We start from the raw sequence: 20,726 nt of genomic DNA, 5'->3' as shown, positions 1-20,726 counted from the left end.
CTACTTCTTCACGGTTCCATCTCCAATAAGGTGATCAATTTTTCCATTTGGATCTTCAAAGAAATCACCAATATCCAAAGGAGTAGTATCCAGGTCACCATAAATATCATAATCAGCATCATCACCATCATTATAAGCATAATGAGTTTCAACCTTTTTTCCTTTGTTTTTCAGTGATTGCTGATAAAGGTCAACCAAATGCTTTGGAGTACGACATGTACGAGACCAATGACCTTTGCCACCACATCGATAGCATATATTTTCATTTGTTTTGCTATTTTGTCCACCTTTTTCCTTTTCAATCTTTTCATTATTTTTCCACTTCTGGTGGAAAAATGGGGTTTTGAATTTTCCATTAGGATTGTGGGCATGACCACGACCATGACCACGACCGCGACCACGAGCTTTTCCAAAATGGTTGTGTTGTGATGCATTCGCTTCAGGGAATGGAGCTACACCAGCAGGCCGAGCTTCATGATTTTTCATTAGAAGCTCATTGTTTTGTTCAGCAACCAAAAGACAAGAAATTAAATCAGAGTATTTTTGAAACCCCTTTTCACGGTATTGCTGCTGCAGGAGCATGTTGGATGCATGAAAGGTTGAAAATGTTTTTTTTTAACAGATCCGCATCTGTTACCTTTTCACCACACAATTCTAATTGAGAAGTAATTTTGTATACTTCAGAATTATAGGCAGTTACAAATTTATAGTCCTGTAAGCGCAAATGCATCCAATTATAAAATGGAGTTTTGACAGATTTGACATTCTTACTATCATCAAATTATAAAATTAATCAAGTTAGATAAAATATAACAGAGTTAGAAAAAAAAATAGAAGAGACTATTATGTAGATTGATCATGTGAAAAATAATTAAGACATAACTAATAAAACATTAAGGAGCATGACTATTATGAAATATAAAAACTTAATTTGTTTCGTAAAATAGAATTTATTTTGATAGACAATTTTCCGAAAAAAATAGGCTTTAAGAAAATTCCCTCCGTCCTAAAGTGATTATCTGATGCAACAACGTCTCCGGATTTAAAGTCCCTTATTCCATAAGCTCTAAGTATTATAACTAACTAGGACTATCTCTTAATACGTGTCTAATATTATGACTATCCAATCTTAGAGAATCCTAGTTATGTGTTATAATTTGTTACGAAAAATTACGCATGACCCTTTTGATACTACAAATTTGAGAGATATTAAAGAAAAAAATTGAAGAGATACTATTTTTTATTCACAAGCCTACAGAACAGTGCCTTCCACGGGGGCATAAATTTCACAATAGTATTGTAAACTATCTATAAAAATTGATATGTTAGACTCACGTGTTGTTTGTTAAAATAGTAGCATTCATGTACGTTCATATATTATGCATCACGAAATTAAAATATAACTAAAATGAACATTAAGAACAAGCGTACGATAATGATAATGAAAATTGTAGTATTTTTACAATCCTTCAGGGATGTATACTTATTAAATTCTTGAGTTCTGCAAGAAATACATATTAATTTTGATAAATTATTTGTGCAATTCTTCGGGATGTTTAAAATTCATCAGGAATTTATTAGAAAAATATTTAATTTTAGCGATCCTTCGGGGATGCAGTAGTGTCTTTAAGAATTCATTAATAAATTTTATTTGTGCAATCCTTCAGGGATGCATTAGTACTAGTGTTGAACTCTTCAAGAATTCATTAAAAAAAATTTGTTTGTGCAATCCATCAGGGATGCATTAGTACTACCGTTGAATTCTTCAGGAATTCATTAAGAAAATTATGTGCAATCCTTCCGGGATGCATTAGTATTGAATTCTTCAAGAATTCATTAGAGTTTCTTTATTTACTTTTAAGCGGTCCTTCAAGGATGCATGTATGTTGAATTAAAATAAATAAACACTATATTATTTGCAAAATAACAATGATGTGTATCTATTAGGTCCTGATTCCAATTGATGGAATTGTAACAGTGACCTAAAATCATCGATACAAAAGTATAATTATCATAACAATTAAATAGGCACAACAAAAAAAATATCTAATGATCCTATTCACGTTTGAATTAGGGAAATATATTATATTAATACCTTTTTAGTGATTAGAGCGTGCTGATAACGTGTTATGAATATAAGTAAATAGAGACAGTAATAGAGAGAAGGAGAAGAAGAGAGAAATATTCTTATTCACTAGTGTGTATCAATGTTACAAATGAGCTCTATTTATAGGGAAATAGAGTAGCTTATGAACTAAGCCCAAAACCTAGTAGTATGGCCCACTAACACATTTGCTATTTGGACATCCAATATTAATATTTATAACATTTATTGATTTGTTTCGGATTTTTATAATTTGAACAATTTTTGTAAGTTTCTAAGATTATATAATTTGAATCCTCTCAAAAGTAGTAAAAAATAAGAATTATATATTGAAAGGCGTCGACCTCCAATTGAAGTTTCAAAGACCAATTACAATTATATAATTTAAATTTGTAAAATACATGTTATGAATAAATTATTCAAATTGTATCTTTATACTAACAATTTAGAGTTTTTAGAAACAGCCTATTTCAAAATCCTCTCCTCTAAAGATGTCCACATCATCATAATCCTACTTGGCATTTGTTCCAAAGATTTCTCCTAATTTTTAATACAAGCTTAATAATTATAATTATTATTAAAAACTGTTTTTTATTAATCATTAAATTCTACATAAAATACATAGTTGGTTACAATCAAATAATTATTAATATAATAATTGTTTTTATTAAAATTTATATGTTACATTAAAAATTTGTACGTTACAACCAAATAATTATTAATATAATTATTATTCGATTAACATTTATATGGTACATTAAAAATTTGGTAGGTTACAAAATTATAATAAATAACTTGAATAAATTATATTTTGAATTTTGGTCCGTTACACTATGACAGTAACCTACTAATTAAAAATTTAATTGTAGTAATTAGTTTTTAAGGTTATATAATTAATTTTTATTCGTTACAAAATTATATTACATAATATTTAATAAGATATTATTAAATTTCAAATGTTATGAAGTTAATTTTTTTTAGGTTACATCAAATATAATCTAATCGTTTAATGCATATTTTATAATTTTAAATACGTTGATAATATTAATTTTAAAACGATCAAATTAATGATTAATAGATATTAACCGTTATGGTACTATTTTTCTATATAAATAGTAGCACTTTTGGGTAGAAGTACACAACAATCACAAAATATAGTTCTTCTTTTTCTGTTCTTTGGTTCTCTAATATCTATATTCTAAGTAATTTCTGTAATTTTTTCTATTGCAAAGAAAAATGTCTACGAAACACAACTTCATCTCTGATGTTTCGCCAAGAAAATAATCCTCGACATTGGTAGTGAGGGTTGTTCGTGCTTGGTTTGTTCAAGACTACAAAAATAAAAAACTACCATTTTCTATGGAGTTGGTTCTAATGGATCGAATGATACTTTTTTCATACCGTTTTTGTTTTTTGTTTTTTTTGTTTGTTTAAAGTATAATATTTTAATCTTTGTTATCTAGGGTGATCGAATAGGTGTGTTTATTCGAAGAACATTGATTTACAAGTTCAAGGAGCAGCTCCAAGAGGGAATGGTGTTCACGATTTCCTCATTTGATTTTGCTAGCAACAGTGGTTCGTATAGACCATCACACAACGAATACAAACTGAATTTTACAATTAACACAAAAATTAATATATTTAAATCTTCTTTGGTCCCTACAAACATGTACTCGTTTACACTGCATATGATGTTTTTAATGATTCTTACGACATGAAATGTAATTTGAATCATATTTTTATCATGAAACTAATTTCAAACCCCCATCCCTTTCTAACAACATGCAATAAATTATATATTGATGTAGTTGGTTTCTTGACTGGGGTGGATTTTGTTTGTATGAAGACCTCAGATCAATTATATTAAAAACCTTTCAAGCACAAGATCCGCCCAATAAAGGAAAATACAAAGTTCAAGATGCATAGATACAAAAGAACCAAATCATGAGGTAGAATAAACAAGACAAGTAGAAAGATTATTCCACCAACATTTCAACTCAAAATACATACATGATTTCTTAGCATTTTGTATCCAGTAAACGAGAAATGTATATTATCTAACAACACCATAAACTGGTTCTTGTGACAAAAATGTAAGAATTTTTGTCTTTCCAAATAATCCAAATGCAAGTCAGCAAAATCAACTGAAAACTAAAACAAACTTTTTTTGGAACAATTGAGAACCACTGAAATGAAGAGTACCCTCACAATAATTAATTGGAAGAACACAATAATTTCAACCACTTTAGAATATTATGTCATATGCTGCAAAAGAATTCACATTAGCATACAAAAAAAGATAATTCTCCTCTTTTTCACATCTGCCAGAACATAAAAATAAGTTCATATTTTAAACACTCCATCAAGCTAAGTTGCCATTTATTAGAATTCAGATATTCAAGAGCCTCCACGAAAAGATAGAGACATTTAAAGGAGCTACTTTGTTCCTAATGAGATTTTTTAGAGCCATAGGTTCATCATGTTCCACTTGCAACTAGATGATATACCCCTTTGTCAGGGTACCTTTCACCATAATCAACTTTAAAGAAACTTATCAAAAACGCTAGCCTTAAAAATAATGTTGTCCAATAAATAACAACAATATATCCCCTGCACCTCATTCCAAGAAAAATTCTATGACATCGTCTCCACCCCATCCAACCCTAACCAACGTATCTCCTTAAATGGCATAAAGTTATTTTGATATAACTCAAAAGTTCCTCTAGATATATAACACAAAGGACCACTCTACAACCACGAATCATTATAAAAAATGAGTATTTTTCTCATTACTCTCCACTATCATCAAGTTGTCATCAAATCAATTTCCACATTAGCATACCAGAAGAATTTTTTAACCTTACTCTTAGGATCACCATTGAGGAGTTGATGAACTTGCATGAAATTGAGTGGGTTGACATAGATCTCCTACCTTTTTCTTCCCCATGTTTGATGGAGGTTTTAGTTTGTGGATTTCGGTTAGGAACATTAAGAAAGAGGAAGTGTTTGCTTGGAAAAAAGGGGAAACGATGAATTCGAAATTATAACTACACTAAAACATAACGAAATTAGGTTAGATTGTTTTAATTTGTGACATTGATCTCTAATTAAAAAAATGAAGAAAGGAGATTAAATAAAATTGTTTTCTCAAATTTTTCTCACTAGAGATGATTTGCTTTCGAGAGAAATACTCTCTCCAATATTTTTTTTAGGGACTCTCTCCAATCTTAGATGTAAAAAATAAACAACTACCTTTAAAATAGAGTCAAAGTAAATTATATATTTTTTTAATTTAAGATTTATTTTTTATTTTTTTTTATCTTAAATTAAAAAGAATATATAACATACTTTGACTCTATTTAAAAGGTAGTTGTCCTAATATACATTTTAATTCATGTAAGTTTTATTTTTAATATTTTTTTATTCTCATGAAACAAGTTCCAATAGATGGTACTTTTCATAATTTTATATTTTTTTAGAAAACATTCGAGAAAACTAATTGCATATAAGTAAATTTTTGAACTTAAATATTTTTTTATAATTGAAATCCGAGAGAGAATTGTGATTAAATAAAAAAAGTAATAGCTTTATTCAAAGTGGTAGATTTTTTATTATATTTTTATAAGACAAGAGCAAAAAGAATAATCTCAATTAAGTTGGTACCCTATTTTAATCGATTTTCAGTTGTTCATATATATTATTAAAAAAAGGAAAAAAAATATATAAAACATGGAGGACAAAAAATCTGATCCAGTCAATCCAAGTGGATCCACCCTAACGGGTAATACATCAAAAAAAGATCAACAAAGTGGATTCGAGCCTAATTAATTCTAACAAACGAATACCATCAACGATACACGTTTGTCAACGCAAAATCGGATCACGTGCCATCAACCCCATGCAACAACGGCAACAAGCATTAATGACTCTTTCAAGTCCATACAGTCTCATGTCAATCAAGGATTGATGGGTTGCAAAAGACATACATATTCTTGAGAGTGGGGAGTAGATTCAACCGCCAACACGTTAATTAACAAATCCACATGCACTAACTGTTTACTGCTATGATCAACATCAAATTAACAGTCATTTTTGGCCCAACATAGAACCGCAACCACTTCCAAAGAAAGGGAGGAGACGGCGGATTCGAATGAACCACCATAACCAATCCACACGGTGGCGAAAAAGGTCTAAAACGGTGGCAAAATAGAGGATAAAGAACGGACCCTTTTGGGTTTCTACCAAACCAACGCGGGATTCTGCCATTGAGAAGCCAACACACAGAACCAAACAAGATCGCTAGTGACAGCCAACAATTTACGAATACCAACAACTCAGCAACCACCACCCGTAGCAGATGCGGTATTGGTTGAATCTGAAACCAACGACACAAATTGTTGTGGGAACCGGAAAAAGGGTGGTGGGGGGGGGACGACGCCACTCATCGCACCATCGTTGCATGTTGGTACATCATAAGTGATAAAGGTTTCGAAAAAAAGGGGGTGAGGTTGCAGAAGATTTCTAAAGAGAGGGCAAAGCCATAATGGTAGATTATAACAGAGGTAATCATGCCTCCTATTAATTAGATATATTTTTAAGAATATAGTAATTATTTATAGTATTTTATATTTTAAGCATAGTTGTACTTTTTCTCACTATTTTAAGCAGAGTATCAAAATTCTAAATAAAATCAAACTAAAAAAGTCAAAATAATATCTAAAAAAACTTATTTATGGGTAAACTCTGTTAAAAAATTTAAATAAAATATATCCCGTGCTTGACACGGGGCGTTACACTAGTATCACACAAAATAGAGTATCTATTTATTAGTTTACAATTTTTTATTTTTTTTTTACAAATTGAGATTGCTTAAAACATGCATCAAAATAAATTAAACAAAAGTTTAATGGAAACATGTGAAACTTTACGAATTAAACATAAATTAAAAAAAGTAGCACCAATGTCCAAAGGCTACAACACAAAATCCAAACATAAATTAAAACCATAAATTATCAAAATGTTAGGCTTAAATGCTCTTTTGGTCCCTTAACTATTTAATTGGTATCGCTTTGGTCCCTTAACTAAAAAAAAGATTGTTTGAGGATTTTAAGTTTTTTTTTAGTCTCGTTTTGGTCCCTTCTGTTAGGTTTCCGTTAGTTTTAATAAAAAACGTTAAGTGTGGACACGTGTCACCTTGTCATTGGCTCTGAGATTTTTTTTTTTACAAAAAAATATATATTTTAAAAAAAAAATAATTTTTTTTGCAAAAAAAAAAACTCAGAGCCAATGGCAAGGTGACACGTGTCCAGGAGTTAACTTTTTTTTAAAACCCTAACGGAAACCTAACAGAAGGGACCAAAACGAGTCTAAAAAAAAACTTAAAATCCTCAAACAATCTTTTTTTTAGTTAAGGGACCAAAGCGATACCAATGAAATAGTTAAGGGACCAAAAGAGCATTTAAGCCAAAATGTTACAAGATATAAACAACACTACCCGGTTGTATGTCCAACCTTACCACCCCTACCTCCAACGACAAATCAAGCCTCCGTGAACCTCATCCATGTATGCTCGAAACTTTGCCAAATCAAGCCTTCCATGCTTCAGTTGTCGACAATCCATTACACCCTCCCCCCAATATAGTCTCGAATGCCCCTCCCCCCAATATAGTCTCGGATGCAGCCTAATTGTGTGTCATATCCTATTGTTGCATGTCCTTCTGATCAGTAGTAGTCTCATCAAGTGGCTCATGCTTAGGTCGTCTTAGAGTCTTTACCTCCCATGGAGGCAGGGCGTATAGATTTGAAATTAAAAAAATACCACCTCATGTATCAATAAACTCATCCAATCACGACAACCTGACCCAAGTCCTGGAGTGATAACACGCGATCAAGTTTGCAGTGTTGAGACACTTCCTACAGGTCACATGGAAGAAGCATACTCACATGGATGCGTAGGAATGGTCTGCATGTATTCATACTGAAGAATCACACACCCTAAAAGATAACATATCATGCAAGATCCATATCTGAACCATCCTGAGTAGACACTTTGGAATGAGCATGTCTGATGGGGCGCCTAGTACGAGTGTAAGAAACCGTCAATATCGATGATGTGATAACCCATTTGGGTTGGCCTAGTGGTATTGACTTGAGACCTAGGAGTGTGCTTTCCACAAGGTCTCATGTTCAACTCTCTCCAGTGCCAATTTGAACGGGCTAATTTAGCCTCTTAAAAAAAATATTGATGATGTGATCTAGGTGCATCCTGTAAGGATTTGTGACAGCTAGGCCATTCCTTAAAACAAACATCATGGTTCCTCTTGTAAGCATCTCAATAATCCCTGCCATAATTTCCGCAAGGTGCTGTGATATCAAGGTCTGCATCAACATATACCAATCAGTAAAGAACGATTAAAAAAAGCATGTTTAACGGCTAACAAAACACCAAATTCTTTGTTATACGTGAAGTAGGGTCGTGTATCAAACCAATTGGGTGGTCTCAAAACGGCATAAGAGTGACATTTTAAGAGATATCAATCTAAAATGTAATTTAGTTTAAAATTGATTTAAAGGGGCCAAATTCCTCTACCCATTAAAAACAAATATAATTAATTCAAGGTGAACATTATAGTACCTAACACTTGGTTCAACATGAGTAACGATGAATCTTTTACCATATATAATATCCTAAATTACATCAGATGTCCTTTAAATTATTTAATTATAATATGTCGGTTTTTAAGTTTTTTTGTACCATTTACATATAAGTTAGTATTTGTAACCAAAAAAAAAATATAAGTTAGTATTTAATAGTAACTTTTAAACGTTAAATAACTTATATTTTAGATTTTTTTTTTGAGAGAAACTTACATTTTAGATTTGAAACTCTCTAAATTGTTATAGTTAATTTTTTTTGGTACCAATCCCACCTACAATTTCAAAAGAGAAAGAGTTTTGTTAAGGAGTTGTCGAGATATTCTTTAAGCATTCATAATGAAGAAATTATTCTTTAAAAAATTTAAAGAGTTAAATTTTCAATTCAATAAACATACAAACTTTCTTAAAACCTCACCATTTTTGCTTTTATAAAACCTCACCATTTTGGGTGTCGTGCCCGGTGGCCGATCAAATAACAGAACTCATTTCAAAACCGCTTCAGCATATTTGATTCCAAAAATTGTTATTCTCTTGTTCTCTCATTATTACAAGCCTGATTCCAAATTGATTTGGGATTCCCGTGATTCAAGAGTTCGTTCACTTCGTGAGTTTGTTCGCTTTCGTGATTATCCAATTCTCACTCTGTTAATCACACTTGAATGTTAAAATTGCGAAAATGTTGATACATGAAATTGTGTGATGAGATTAACATTCCCTTATTATTTGCACTTACAAGGTGTTTGTTAAAATGCTCAATAAGGATTTATGTTTTCGATGATGGAAAATCTATCTTAAAGTTTAGCATGCTCAAATTAACAGATCAATAATTCAAATCAATGGCTACGGCGGAGTTAGGCCAACAGACGGTGGAGTTATCCACCCTCGTTACTCGTGCTGCTCAGGATTCATACAATTCACTTAAAGACCTTGTTCATAAATGCAGCTGCTCCACCGAATTATCCGATACCGATAAGAAGATTAGCATGCTCAAATTTCTCACCAAGACTCGGCAACGTATGATCCGTCTCAATGTCCTATCCAAATGGTGTCAACAGCTTCCATTGATACAGCATTGTCAGCAATTGTCTTCCACAGTTTCCAATCACGACATGTGTTTTACTCAGGCCGCGGATTCATTGTTTTTCATGCACGAGGGTCTTCTGCAAGCCCGTGCTCCGGTTTATGATATTCCATCCGCCATTGAAATTCTTCTCACCGGGAGTTACGAGTGTTTGCCAAAGTGTATAGATGATGTTGGTTCTCAGTATGCTTTGACTCAAGATAAGCAAAAGCCTGCTTTGAAGAAGTTGGACATGCTCGTTCGGTCCAAATTGCTTGAAGTTTCTCTTCCCAAAGAACTTTCTGATATAAGGGTTTCTGATGGTACTGCAATGGTTAAGGTGGATGGAGAGTTTCAGGTATTATTGACACTTGGGTACCGAGGACACATGTCATTGTGGAGAATATTGCATTTGGAGCTGCTTGTTGCTGAAAAAAATAAGCCTGTGAAATTGGAAGAACTGCGGCGACATGTGCTTGGAGACGATCTAGAGAGACGAATGGCAGCGGCTGAAAACCCGTTTTCAATATTGTACTCAGTTCTTCACGAGCTGTGTGTTGTACTTGTCATGGACACAGTAATAAGGCAAGTGCAATTCCTTCGACATGGAAGATGGAAAGATGCAATTCGGTTTGAGCTCATATCTGGGTCACGGGGCAAGTTCTAGCTCTGTGCAGAACCCTGATGGGGAATCTGATTCATCTGGTCTACGAACTCCGGGGTTAAAAATTATATATTGGTTAGATTTTGATAAAAATGCTGATGTGGCTGATTCAGGTGCTTGCCCATTTATAAAAATTGAACCTGGATCAGACCTTCAGATAAAATGCACCCACAGTATCTTTGTCATAGATCCGTTAACCGGCAAGGAGGCAGAGTTTCTCTTAGACCAGAATTGTATTGATGTTGAGAGGCTGCTGTTAAGAGCTATTTGTTGCAATAGATATACCCGGTTGCTGGAGATTAAAACAGAACTGTTAAAAAATGTTCAGGTCTTTAGAACAGCAGATGACGTTGTGCTCCAGTCTCGTATGGGTGAACCTGATATTGAACATAAGCAGGTTAGATTTATTGAAGAAATTTCAAAGTGGGAATTTTTCATTAGGCTTTCTGTTATATGACTCTTTTGAGGTTTTTTTAATGTCCTTGTTTGTTGTCACAGTTTTTGGGGTTTAACTTCACATTCTTTCCGTGTTTCATAGAACTCTACGAGAGTTCTAATTCTGAAAGTTCGTAATATTGTCATTTTCTTTCTTGTTTAGCATTATTGCATACTAGCACTGCAATTACTTTGCTTCATAATTGCTCATTAAGGAAATATTTGTAGTTTTGTAAATTGTGAATCTGGTATTTTTTTATCTGTGGAAGTTCTTTGCTCAAAAAACATTTTTTCCTGCTTTCTGTGCGGCTTAAAGAAAGAAGGTTTTACACGTTCTGGCTAAAATTATACTAATCTTATTTCTGCATTATCAGCCAATGGTTTGGGGTTTACTTTGTTGATATGTATGTGTTTTTCAGTGCAATATTGTTCACCACTTGACCATTAATTTATGCCATGCTATAACTGCTGTTGCTATTTTATGTTTTCATTCATCACCTTATGGATTTTCCATGGGTAATCTTGTGCATACCTTCTTTATTTAATCTTGATGGGTTTTAAAATAAAGATATGTTCTGTCTGTAGAAGGATGATAAGAGATGCAATAAGGATTCTGAGGCGCACGAGGTGCTGCATGTGCATGCTTATGGCTCTTCTTTTTTTACTCTTGGAATTAGTATCAGGTACTTTATTTCACTCGTTTCTTTCCCTAATCTCTTGCATTTTAATCTAGGCATTTTCCAATTTCCCTGTTTTAAATTCAGGAATGGCCGATTCCTTCTTCAATCATCACAAAATATAGCTGTTTCTTCTGCCTTGTTAGAATGCGAAGAAGCTTTAAATCAGGGATCTATGACGGCAGCTGAGGTCTTCCTAAGCTTGAGAAGCAAAAGCATGTTGCACTTATTTGCATCTATTGGAAGGGTTTTGGGCCTTGAGGTATATTTTCCTGTCACTCTCCATTTATTTTTCAAAGAAAAATCTCTAAATCAGTTTGGATTGTCTTTGAGCTTACTTTTATTCAGATCACCGGCTTCCCTGAGACTTATGGATTATGGGCCACCCTTGCAGGTTTATGAGCATGGATTGAACACAGTCAAAAATCCCAAAACCTTTTTTAATGGTTCAACTATGCTGATGATGGGATTTCCAGACTCTGGAAGTTCTTACTTCCTTCTTATGCAACTTGATAAAAAATTTAATCCCTTGTTTAAGTTGTTAGAGACTGAACCAGATCCATCTGGAAAAGACAATATATTTGGTGACCTTAATCAGGTGTTGCGGTTCAAGAAAATTGATATAGCACAGATGCAGGTGCTTGAAGATGAAATGAATTTAAGCCTGGTGGACTGGGAAAAGTTACATTCCATTTTGTCCAATACTGCCTGTCCAAATCAGATGTCTGGGCATGGGCTTTATTCTGATATCCGCCTTCAGAATTCCATACACACTGCTAGAGGCCATCATGCATCAGGTTTTTCATCACTAGTTGATGATGTTTTTGGACTTGAGAAAGGGTCTTCTGTGCCACCATTCCCTGTTCAAAATATTTCTTCACCGTTGAATACATCACTTCCTTTTCATTATGGTTCTCTCCCAAAGGCTGGAAATATCCAATATAATGGTTCCTTGTTCTCGTCAGGCGGTGTGAAGGGTCTAGTTCAATCCAGTTCTGTTGGCTCACTTCTCACCGGACAAGGAAGGAGCACTGTTGGGAAAAAGCTACCTGCCTTAAAGTCTGAACAGGATTTGACTTCTGTTAAATCTCCGCATTCAGTTGACATTAGTTCCTATACTGCAATGGATGAAGATACTGCTAATGATGCTTTATCTGGAAGTCGTCCATCTCTATTATCTCCTCCCTGGCCGATTAGCTCTCAAATGTCCTCACCTAGTTCCAGACCTAATGCTACAACTCCCGTATGTAAGATACTTTCTTTGTGTCTTAATCTATATTGTGTTGAGTATATCCATGCTGTTACATTTTTCTACCTTTCTTTAAACCATATACGACTAATAAATTGAATGTTTGCAGCCCAGGGACCGGACACAGTTAATTTTAGCAGTAGCGAAGATGTTATCTCCGAACATGATAAAAGATCTCGTAAGCGAACGACATCAGATATGTTGAATTTGATTCCATCTCTTCAAGGTTTTGTCAAAAATCAAGGAATCTGCAAAAGAAGAAAGATTTCAGATCCATGTGGCTCTCAATTGGCTTTGCGACAGGGCAGTATAACCCCAGAAATGATTCCTAGAGCTGAAGGGTGCAGTTATGGAAGTTTAATTGCAGAAGCAAATAAGGGAAATGCTCCTTCTAGCATTTATGTAGCGGCTCTTCTTCATGTGGTCAGGCATTGTTCACTATGCATTAAGCATGCTAGGCTAACCAGCCAGATGGATGCATTAGAGATATCATATGTTGAAGAAGTGGGTTTACGAAGGGAATCCTTTAACATTTGGTTTCGACTTCCATTTGCCAGAGGTGATTCATGGCAACACATATTTCTGCGGCTTGGCAGACCTGGTTGCATGTATTGGGATGTTAAAATCGATGATCAGCATTTCAGGGATTTATGGGAGCTTCAGAAAGGGAGCAGTAACACACCATGGGGTTCTGGTGTTCGAATTGTTAATACATCTGATATAGATTCACATATACGTTATGATCCAGATGGTGTTGTTTTGAGTTATCAATCTGTTGAGGAAGATAGCGTAAAGAAATTAGTGGCTGATATCCAAAGACTTGCCAATGCAAGAACATTTTCCATTGGTATCCGGAAATTGCTTGTCATAAGGGCTGATGAGAAGTCAGAAGAGTTCCATACACATTCTGATGTCAAAATATCTGGTGTCAAGACCGCTTCAGATTCTGCAGACAAACTACAGATGAGAAGGGCATTTAGAATTGAGGCAGTTGGACTGATGAGCTTGTGGTTTAGCTTTAGTTCAGGTGTCCTTGCTCGTTTTGTTGTTGAGTGGGAATCCAGTAAAGAGGGTTGCACAATGCATGTATCTCCTGATCAACTTTGGCCTCATACCAAGGTTTGTTAATTTTGCTTCAACTAATTGCTATTTGATTGTTGTTCTCCCCAGTTTCCCCCAAAAAATCTGTATTCCTTGGGCCAGTAATAGATACTCATATTCTTCTGTCATGCTTCAGATTATGTGAAATTATAAGAATTTATGAATGCTACAATAACCTGTCATGATTGTTCCCTCCCTCCCAACCCACCCTACACTATTTTTCTTGTGTTTCCCCCCTTTCATCAGATTCAATATCCACAATCCTGCAAGGTATTGTTCTCCTTTGACTGTGCTTCGCCCATTTCATGCTTACTCTGCATATGTATACTGCCTTTAAGTAAACTACCATGGAAAATGTTCACCTGTTGACCTGTTTATGCAGTATAAACTAGAATGTGCTGTGCATCAGTTTTTTATGGTTATGTTGGCTGATATCAGCTTGATGCAATTTGATTCGTGATATTTCAGTGGTAATAACTAATATAGTAATAATAAAGCAGTAACTTTATGGAAAGTTGTCTTTTGTATAGAATAGATTTATGAAATATTGTCCAATGTGATTCCCGACCAATCCCAAAAAAATCCCAGGCCTATATATTTACTACATTGCTTGCATTCTGTACAGTTTCTAGAAGACTTCATAAATGGAGCTGAAGTTTCATTGCTTCTGGATTGCATTCGACTGACTGCAGGACCATTGCATGCTCTCGCAGCGGCAACCAGGCTAGCAAGAGCTGGTCCTGTTCCAGGTGTCGCAGCCGCTTTATCTTCTTTCCCCAAACAGGCCGGTTATATATCATTGCAAGGACTTCTTCTTGGTAGTTTAAGTTCAACCGCTAATGTTGGTCACCCTGCTTCTGGTCTTGGAGCAAATACTGCCGTGTCTAATGCTAGTGGTATCGCTAACCAAACCCTTTCAATGTTAGCTGCTGCTGGCCGGGGTGGCCCAGGCATTGTTCCAAGTTCACTATCGCCCTTTGACGTCTCTGTTGTGCACCGTGGTCCTTACTGGATACGAATTATGTACCGGAAACAGTTTGCAGTTGACATGCGTTGCTTTGCAGGAGATCAGGTGTGGTTGCAACCTGCCACACCTCCTAAAGAGGGTCGTCCTTCTGGAGGGTCATTACCATGCCCCCAGTTTCGGCCTTTTATCATGGAACATGTGGCCCAGGAATTGAATGGATTAGATCCCAGTTTTACTGGACAACAGGCAGGTGGGCGGACAAGTTCAAACAGTCCAAATTCAGGGACCCAGTCAATGGCTGCAAACGGTAACAGAATAAACTCTGCCGCAATGTCTAGGACAGGAAACCAAGTAGCTAGTTTAAACAGTATGGGAAATGCTTTAGCAGGCTCTTCAACCTTAGCTTTGACGACATCAGCAGTACCTCTTCGAAGGCCACCTGGAACAGTTGTCCCGGCTCATGTCAAAGGCGGGTTGAACACTGCCATTATCGGCCTCGGTGACGATGGAGGTTATGGAGGTGGTTGGGTTCCTCTTGATGCCCTCAAAAAGGTTTTGAGAGGCATTCTCAAGTATCTTGGAGTGCTATGGCTATTCGCCCAGTTACCAGATCTTTTGAAAGAGATCCTAGGATCCATCTTGAAGGACAATGAAGGTGCCCTTTTGAGCTTGGACCCTGAGCAGCCTGCATTGCGTTTTTTTGTTGGGTAAGTCTTTTTGTACCTCTCTCAATGTGATTATGCCCTCCCCCCCTCACTCACACACACACACACACAAAAAAAAACTTCTTTAAACATCTCTTTTATATTTTTTGATAGAGGGACTTATATTTTCTCTTTTCCCTTTCCTACTAAATGAAGGGAAGATAAGTGAAATAAAAACCATCAATCTTATTATTGGTACTGGGTTGTCTGCCAATCTTTTCCATCTGATATCTTTTCAAATTGTTTCTTATATGATGACATGATCCATTGACTTATTCACTTAACTGGTAAATTCTTGTAACAGTATTTGAATTTTGGGTACGGATATAAAATAAATGCCTTTTGATCATTTTTTTTCTTTAACTTTAGTTTGAACATGATACATATTGATATTTTATATGACTTATTAGTTCTAGTTGGCCAAAAATAATAATTTTGATCCTTTATTATTACAAGTCCAATCTTGTTCCTTAGTTTTGATTACAACATGTCCAGTTTTCAGTTGATTCAGCATCCCTCTTGCCTACCAGCTGTTGGAGTGTTTGTCGTTTTAAGTTGATTCAGTGTCCCTCTTATTCCAGTTATCAGAATCTAAATAGGAATGCTGTCTTTTCATCTATCTGCAGGGGATATGTATTTGCTGTTAGTGTCCACAGAGTTCAGCTTCTTCTGCAGGTGTTAAGTGTAAAACGCTTTCACCAACAGCAGCAGCAGCAGCAACAAAACTCCAATCCTGCCCCAGAGGAACTAAGTTCATCTGAAATAAGTGAAATATGTGAATACTTCAGCCGCCGAGTGGCATCTGAGCCCTACGATGCTTCACGTGTTGCTTCGTTCATAACCATGCTCACCTTACCTATACCGGTTTTGAGAGAATTCTTGAAACTAATTGCTTGGAAGAAGGGATTATCTCAGGCACAAGTTGGAGATGTTGTTTCAGCTCAAAAACCACGAATTGAATTATGTCTTGAAAATCATGCTGGGTTGAACGCGGACGAGAACTCAAAGAGCTCGTCTGCATTTAGAAGCAACATCCATTACAATCGTCTGCATAATTCTGTTGATTTTGCACTTACTGTCGTTCTTAATTCTGCTCACATCCCGCACGTCAATGCTGCTGGTGGTGCTGCCTGGTTACCTTACTGTGTTTCAGTAAGCTTGAGATATTCATTTGGTGAAAGTCTTAATGTATCCTTTCTTGGCATGAGTGGTAGCCATGGCGGTAGGGCATGTTGGCCGCGTGTTGATGATTGGGAGAAATGCAAACGGAGGGTGGCACGGATAGTGGAGGTTAGTGCGAGCTCAACAGCCGATGTAAGTCAAGGTAGGTTGAAACTAGTTGCAGATAGTGTGCAAAGAAATTTGCATATGTGCATTCAAGGGCTTAGAGATGGTAGTGGGGCCACGACCAGCTCTGGAGCAACATGATTTTGTTAATTGTTGCAGTGGTTATATATGTAGATATATTGTGTTAGTGCTGTCAATATACATAGTTTAGTATGGTATGGAAACCATGCCATGCTCTGTTAAGCAAAGCACTGTAATAATGGAGTAGAAGCACCGGTGATTACAATTGATTTTGATAGAACTTGTAAGATTGGCATTTGAAATTCGAGCTTAGATTTGAGGGCACCAATTTTAGATTACTGACATATTTAAAATGAGCATTTGACGGTTCTCGGATCATAAGATTTGACATAGGCTGTACAATGTTTTGCTGAGAGTGTAGCATATAAGTTTTAACTTCTGGTTGGTGGATTTTTTGTTGTTGTTATAATGTTGGTGGATCTTGTACATATCACATCTCAAATGAGGAAATCAGTTAAAGAAATTTGTTATGCTCGTCTTCTATACCCCAACTTGCACTTGAACCCTACTCTCATTTTGAAGGAACAGCAAACCATTAATTTCATTCAACAAAAACTAGTATGTTTCTGTTTATTTCCGCTACAGATATTATTGCTTTCACTTTACTTTCCAGCAATTATTCGTAGCCGTTGTAGTAACTGATCATCACTCTCCCTCCACCAAAAAATTCAACAAAGCAACAATGAAGGAAGAAAAAAAAAAAGTTCAAATTCTCCTTAAATAAATTGTACACTTGCATGTAAGATGCATTCTCATGTTAAAGAGAATAACTGATAAATTAATAGATATTGGTTAGAGAAAGATGTTTTTTTTAATATATATTGTCATGGTAAAAATTTGATACCTACTTATCATATCACATCTATTACAAATGTCATACACTCTCCTTAGAACTAGTTACCTCTGTGTCTTGCTTCTCCTCTTCGCTCACAGTAGATTTCTCAGATGGCTCCTCTCCTGTGGAATCTGGGTCATTTTTAAGCTCAGACTCAAACTCCTTTGCTGCCTACATGATTTACAAGCAATTAGTTTTTTTGCTTGTAAAAGAAGGAAAATGAGATAGGGGAGTCTAGCCATTGTTCAGTTATTAGAATGAGCTCACCTTAGCTTCGCTAGCAAAATTAAGTTTCTTCATGAGGTACTTTTGAATAAACCAGACGGGCACAGTACCATCCCTTTGATGAGATAAGAAAAGAGTGATTACACCTTATGAGCTATTATATTACCACAATCTTATTAGTTATCATTCAAAGAGGAATAAATTTAACAGGTTTAGTTGAGAAAGGAAAACGTAAAGAAAAATGCATGAAACAATACATTTGATTCAACATTTTCCTTAGGAAAAAATGTGACTTAGACAATGAATACCGATCAGAGAAATAATGTGTGCTCATGAAGTATGTGAGAAAAGTGTTAACAATTAAAAACCATATCAAGTGAAAATATGTTTCCCTTACACACGTCAACATCTTAAGTTCTTAATTGAAATAATTGGAACTAAAGATATTTCAAGGTAGCTGAAGGATTAAAAAACTGTAAATAGCTCAAACATGTTGTACCTGATGCGACAGTAATATTGATTTGAACGATAACAGCAACAGCAACTTCAAATAACTACAAAGCAACCGCAACTTCAAATAACAACGAACCGGATTCTGCAAGATTAACTAGAAAGTAAACCTGCAAATTGAACATGTTAGTATTAACCTGAGGCGTCACGAAGACTGTCCTTAAAATTTATCCGCCTCAGTGTGCGTAAACTATCTAGGATTCAACAGATACTTCTCTTAGTTATGGAGGTAACAGAGCAACAAGAATCACAAATTTCAAGAAATTCCAGGAGTAAACAAATGTTTGGCAGTTTAAAGAGAATAAGAAAAGGAAGCTACGAAGATAAAGAAAAAAAACAGAAACTATATTCTCTGTACCTATGTCCCTTGTCAGCAAATTGTTTCACATTTTAGTTTTAACGAATCGCATCCGACAGCATTAGCTGCCAGAAGAAGAATGGACTGATGCATGGGAGTGTTTTTCACTATTGCTGCCGTCAGTTACATCATAGAGATCCGCCATACAGGGCAGTTATTTGTTTGTGATAGCAGAGTTATGGGGAAATGCACATAATATGTTCGAGGAGAGGAACATAACTATCCAACTTCCATAAACAAAATCCTAGTAAGGAGTAATTTTTTCTTGCTTCTCTTACAATCTTGGATTAGGCCTAACTCATTCCATTGTTCGCTTCATTCAGCAAAACTCAAAGTTGCAACATTTGATATGTAGAAAGTGGAAACATAAATATACAGTGAACAATGATGTGACCAATTGCTTTAATACCTGAACTTTGCGAAGAAGATTGCAAGTGCTATGTGGTTTCTCAATATGCTCTCTTTTGTCAAATAGAGAAGTGTTCACATTCTCACTCCTTGACTGCACAGACATTATCTACATTGGGGGAAAAAGGTGAATTCCTATCAAATTCAAACCTTCTTATCTTCCTCTTTTCATTTTGCTTCTTTTCAATAAAAGCACACAGAAACAGAAACAAAACAAATTAAATTAAACTCCATAAAACTAATGCTACAGTTACCTTGTCAAGAAGCTGTTCCGTATTTTGCTTCTTTTGCAGTTAAGGGTCTGTTTGGGAAAACAAAAAAAGAGCTTTTAGCTTATAGCTTATAAGCTCGTTTGACAAAAAAGCTCTGTTTGGTAACACTTTTTCACCATGAGCTTATAGCTTATTTCACGAGCTTATAAGCTATTTTTCAGAAGCTATTCCAAGTAGCGTTTGAGCTTATAGCTTCTCACTTTTTCTTCCAATTTTACCCTTATTATTTCATTTAAATTGTATTTTTATCCATTATAATTTTTATAATAAGCTACGTAATAAAGACTACTATCCCTTTATTCCAATTTTTGTATATATATCAGCTGGCCTCTTTTTTTTTTTTTTTTGAAAAAATATATACCTTCGTTTTTTTTTTTACGGAACAAAATACTATTATTCTATTAGTGTTACTTTTTATTTTTATTTTTTTGAGGTAAGTAAGTATTATTTTCTTTATTCTCTGTTATTAGTATTACTCTATTAGTGCTACCTTTTTTTTTTGTTTTTGAGGTAAATGTTATTTTCTTTATAAAGTAGAAACACTTAAATGATAATAAATATAAGATAAAATTTTAGTGAATAAAATTTAATTTAATTTATAATACATAGGATATATTAAATTAATAAATTTAAAGTATTTTTTTAAAGAAAAATTAGTTTACAAAATTACAAATACTTAAATTAATGATATAATTTTTATTATGAATTAAGAATACCTTTTATGTCATTTTACATTTATCAGCTAGTTGAACAGCTATTTTTACCAAACACTTCAGTTAGCTTATCAGCTATCCGCTATTTTTACCAAACAGAGCCAAAGTATATTATACAAATTTTTTTGTAAAGTCTTAGAATTTTTAAAAATTGATGAATTTAATATAATTTTTTTATGTTTTTGACGCTTTCACTGTTTAAATTTTAAAAAAAAAAAGTTAGAAAAATTCTTATGCTATTCTAGACATTCTTGAAAAAATTTATTTAAAAATATGATTGATACACATGAATGAACTTAAAAGAATATATCAAAAGTGGTGACTGAATATATTTTGAGGATCAGAAATTGAAGAAATTTTTTATAAAAAATAAATAGAAATTTAAAAAACTTTATGGTCCAAAAATATATTTAACTATA

At 34.5% G+C, this 20,726-nt stretch overlaps 2 protein-coding genes and 1 long non-coding RNA gene across 6 annotated transcripts; 1 reads left to right on the top strand and 2 right to left on the bottom strand.

Annotated features, from left to right (window-relative positions):
* On the bottom strand, positions 1 to 582 carry LOC120578957 (uncharacterized). Its single transcript, XM_039831157.1, has one exon. It carries the CDS (start codon positions 580 to 582, stop codon positions 1 to 3), a length of 582 nt encoding a protein of 193 aa, XP_039687091.1.
* Positions 583 to 9,197: 8,615 nt separating this feature from the next.
* LOC11414438 (mediator of RNA polymerase II transcription subunit 14-like) lies at positions 9,198 to 17,307 on the top strand. The gene is given in 8 exon segments (XM_024783481.2): positions 9,198 to 10,479; positions 10,481 to 10,882; positions 11,506 to 11,603; positions 11,685 to 11,859; positions 11,992 to 12,844; positions 12,956 to 13,965; positions 14,573 to 15,621; positions 16,245 to 17,307. Coding segments are annotated over 8 exon segments (5,271 nt in total). The 5' UTR covers positions 9,198 to 9,597; the 3' UTR covers positions 17,047 to 17,307.
* Positions 10,736 to 19,689, bottom strand: LOC11414437 (uncharacterized). Of its 4 annotated transcripts, none has more exons than XR_003012051.2 (5): positions 19,324 to 19,548; positions 18,546 to 18,666; positions 18,089 to 18,161; positions 17,888 to 17,992; positions 10,736 to 10,862 (listed from the first exon to the last, which is right to left on the bottom strand). It is a non-coding gene; the product is annotated as an uncharacterized lncRNA (long non-coding RNA). The 4 variants fall into 4 exon arrangements; XR_003012052.2 differs by lacking the exon at positions 10,736 to 10,862 and adding an exon at positions 19,577 to 19,689 and having other exon boundaries at positions 17,670 to 17,992; positions 19,324 to 19,431; XR_003012047.2 differs by lacking the exon at positions 10,736 to 10,862 and having other exon boundaries at positions 17,670 to 17,992; positions 18,089 to 18,200.
* Positions 19,690 to 20,726: the final 1,037 nt, after the last annotated feature.

The sequence above is a fragment of the Medicago truncatula genome, chromosome 1 (assembly GCF_003473485.1).
Source record: "Medicago truncatula cultivar Jemalong A17 chromosome 1, MtrunA17r5.0-ANR, whole genome shotgun sequence".
NCBI classification, from domain to species: Eukaryota; Viridiplantae; Streptophyta; class Magnoliopsida; order Fabales; family Fabaceae; genus Medicago; species Medicago truncatula.
Note: the sequence above shows the minus strand (reverse complement) of the source record. Positions and strands in the feature narration are given on the sequence as shown.

Excerpts from the sequence above, each read along its gene's own strand:
- LOC120578957 (XM_039831157.1), bottom strand. The coding sequence starts at position 582 with ATGCTCCTGCAGCAGCAATACCGTGAAAAGGGGTTTCAAAAATACTCT.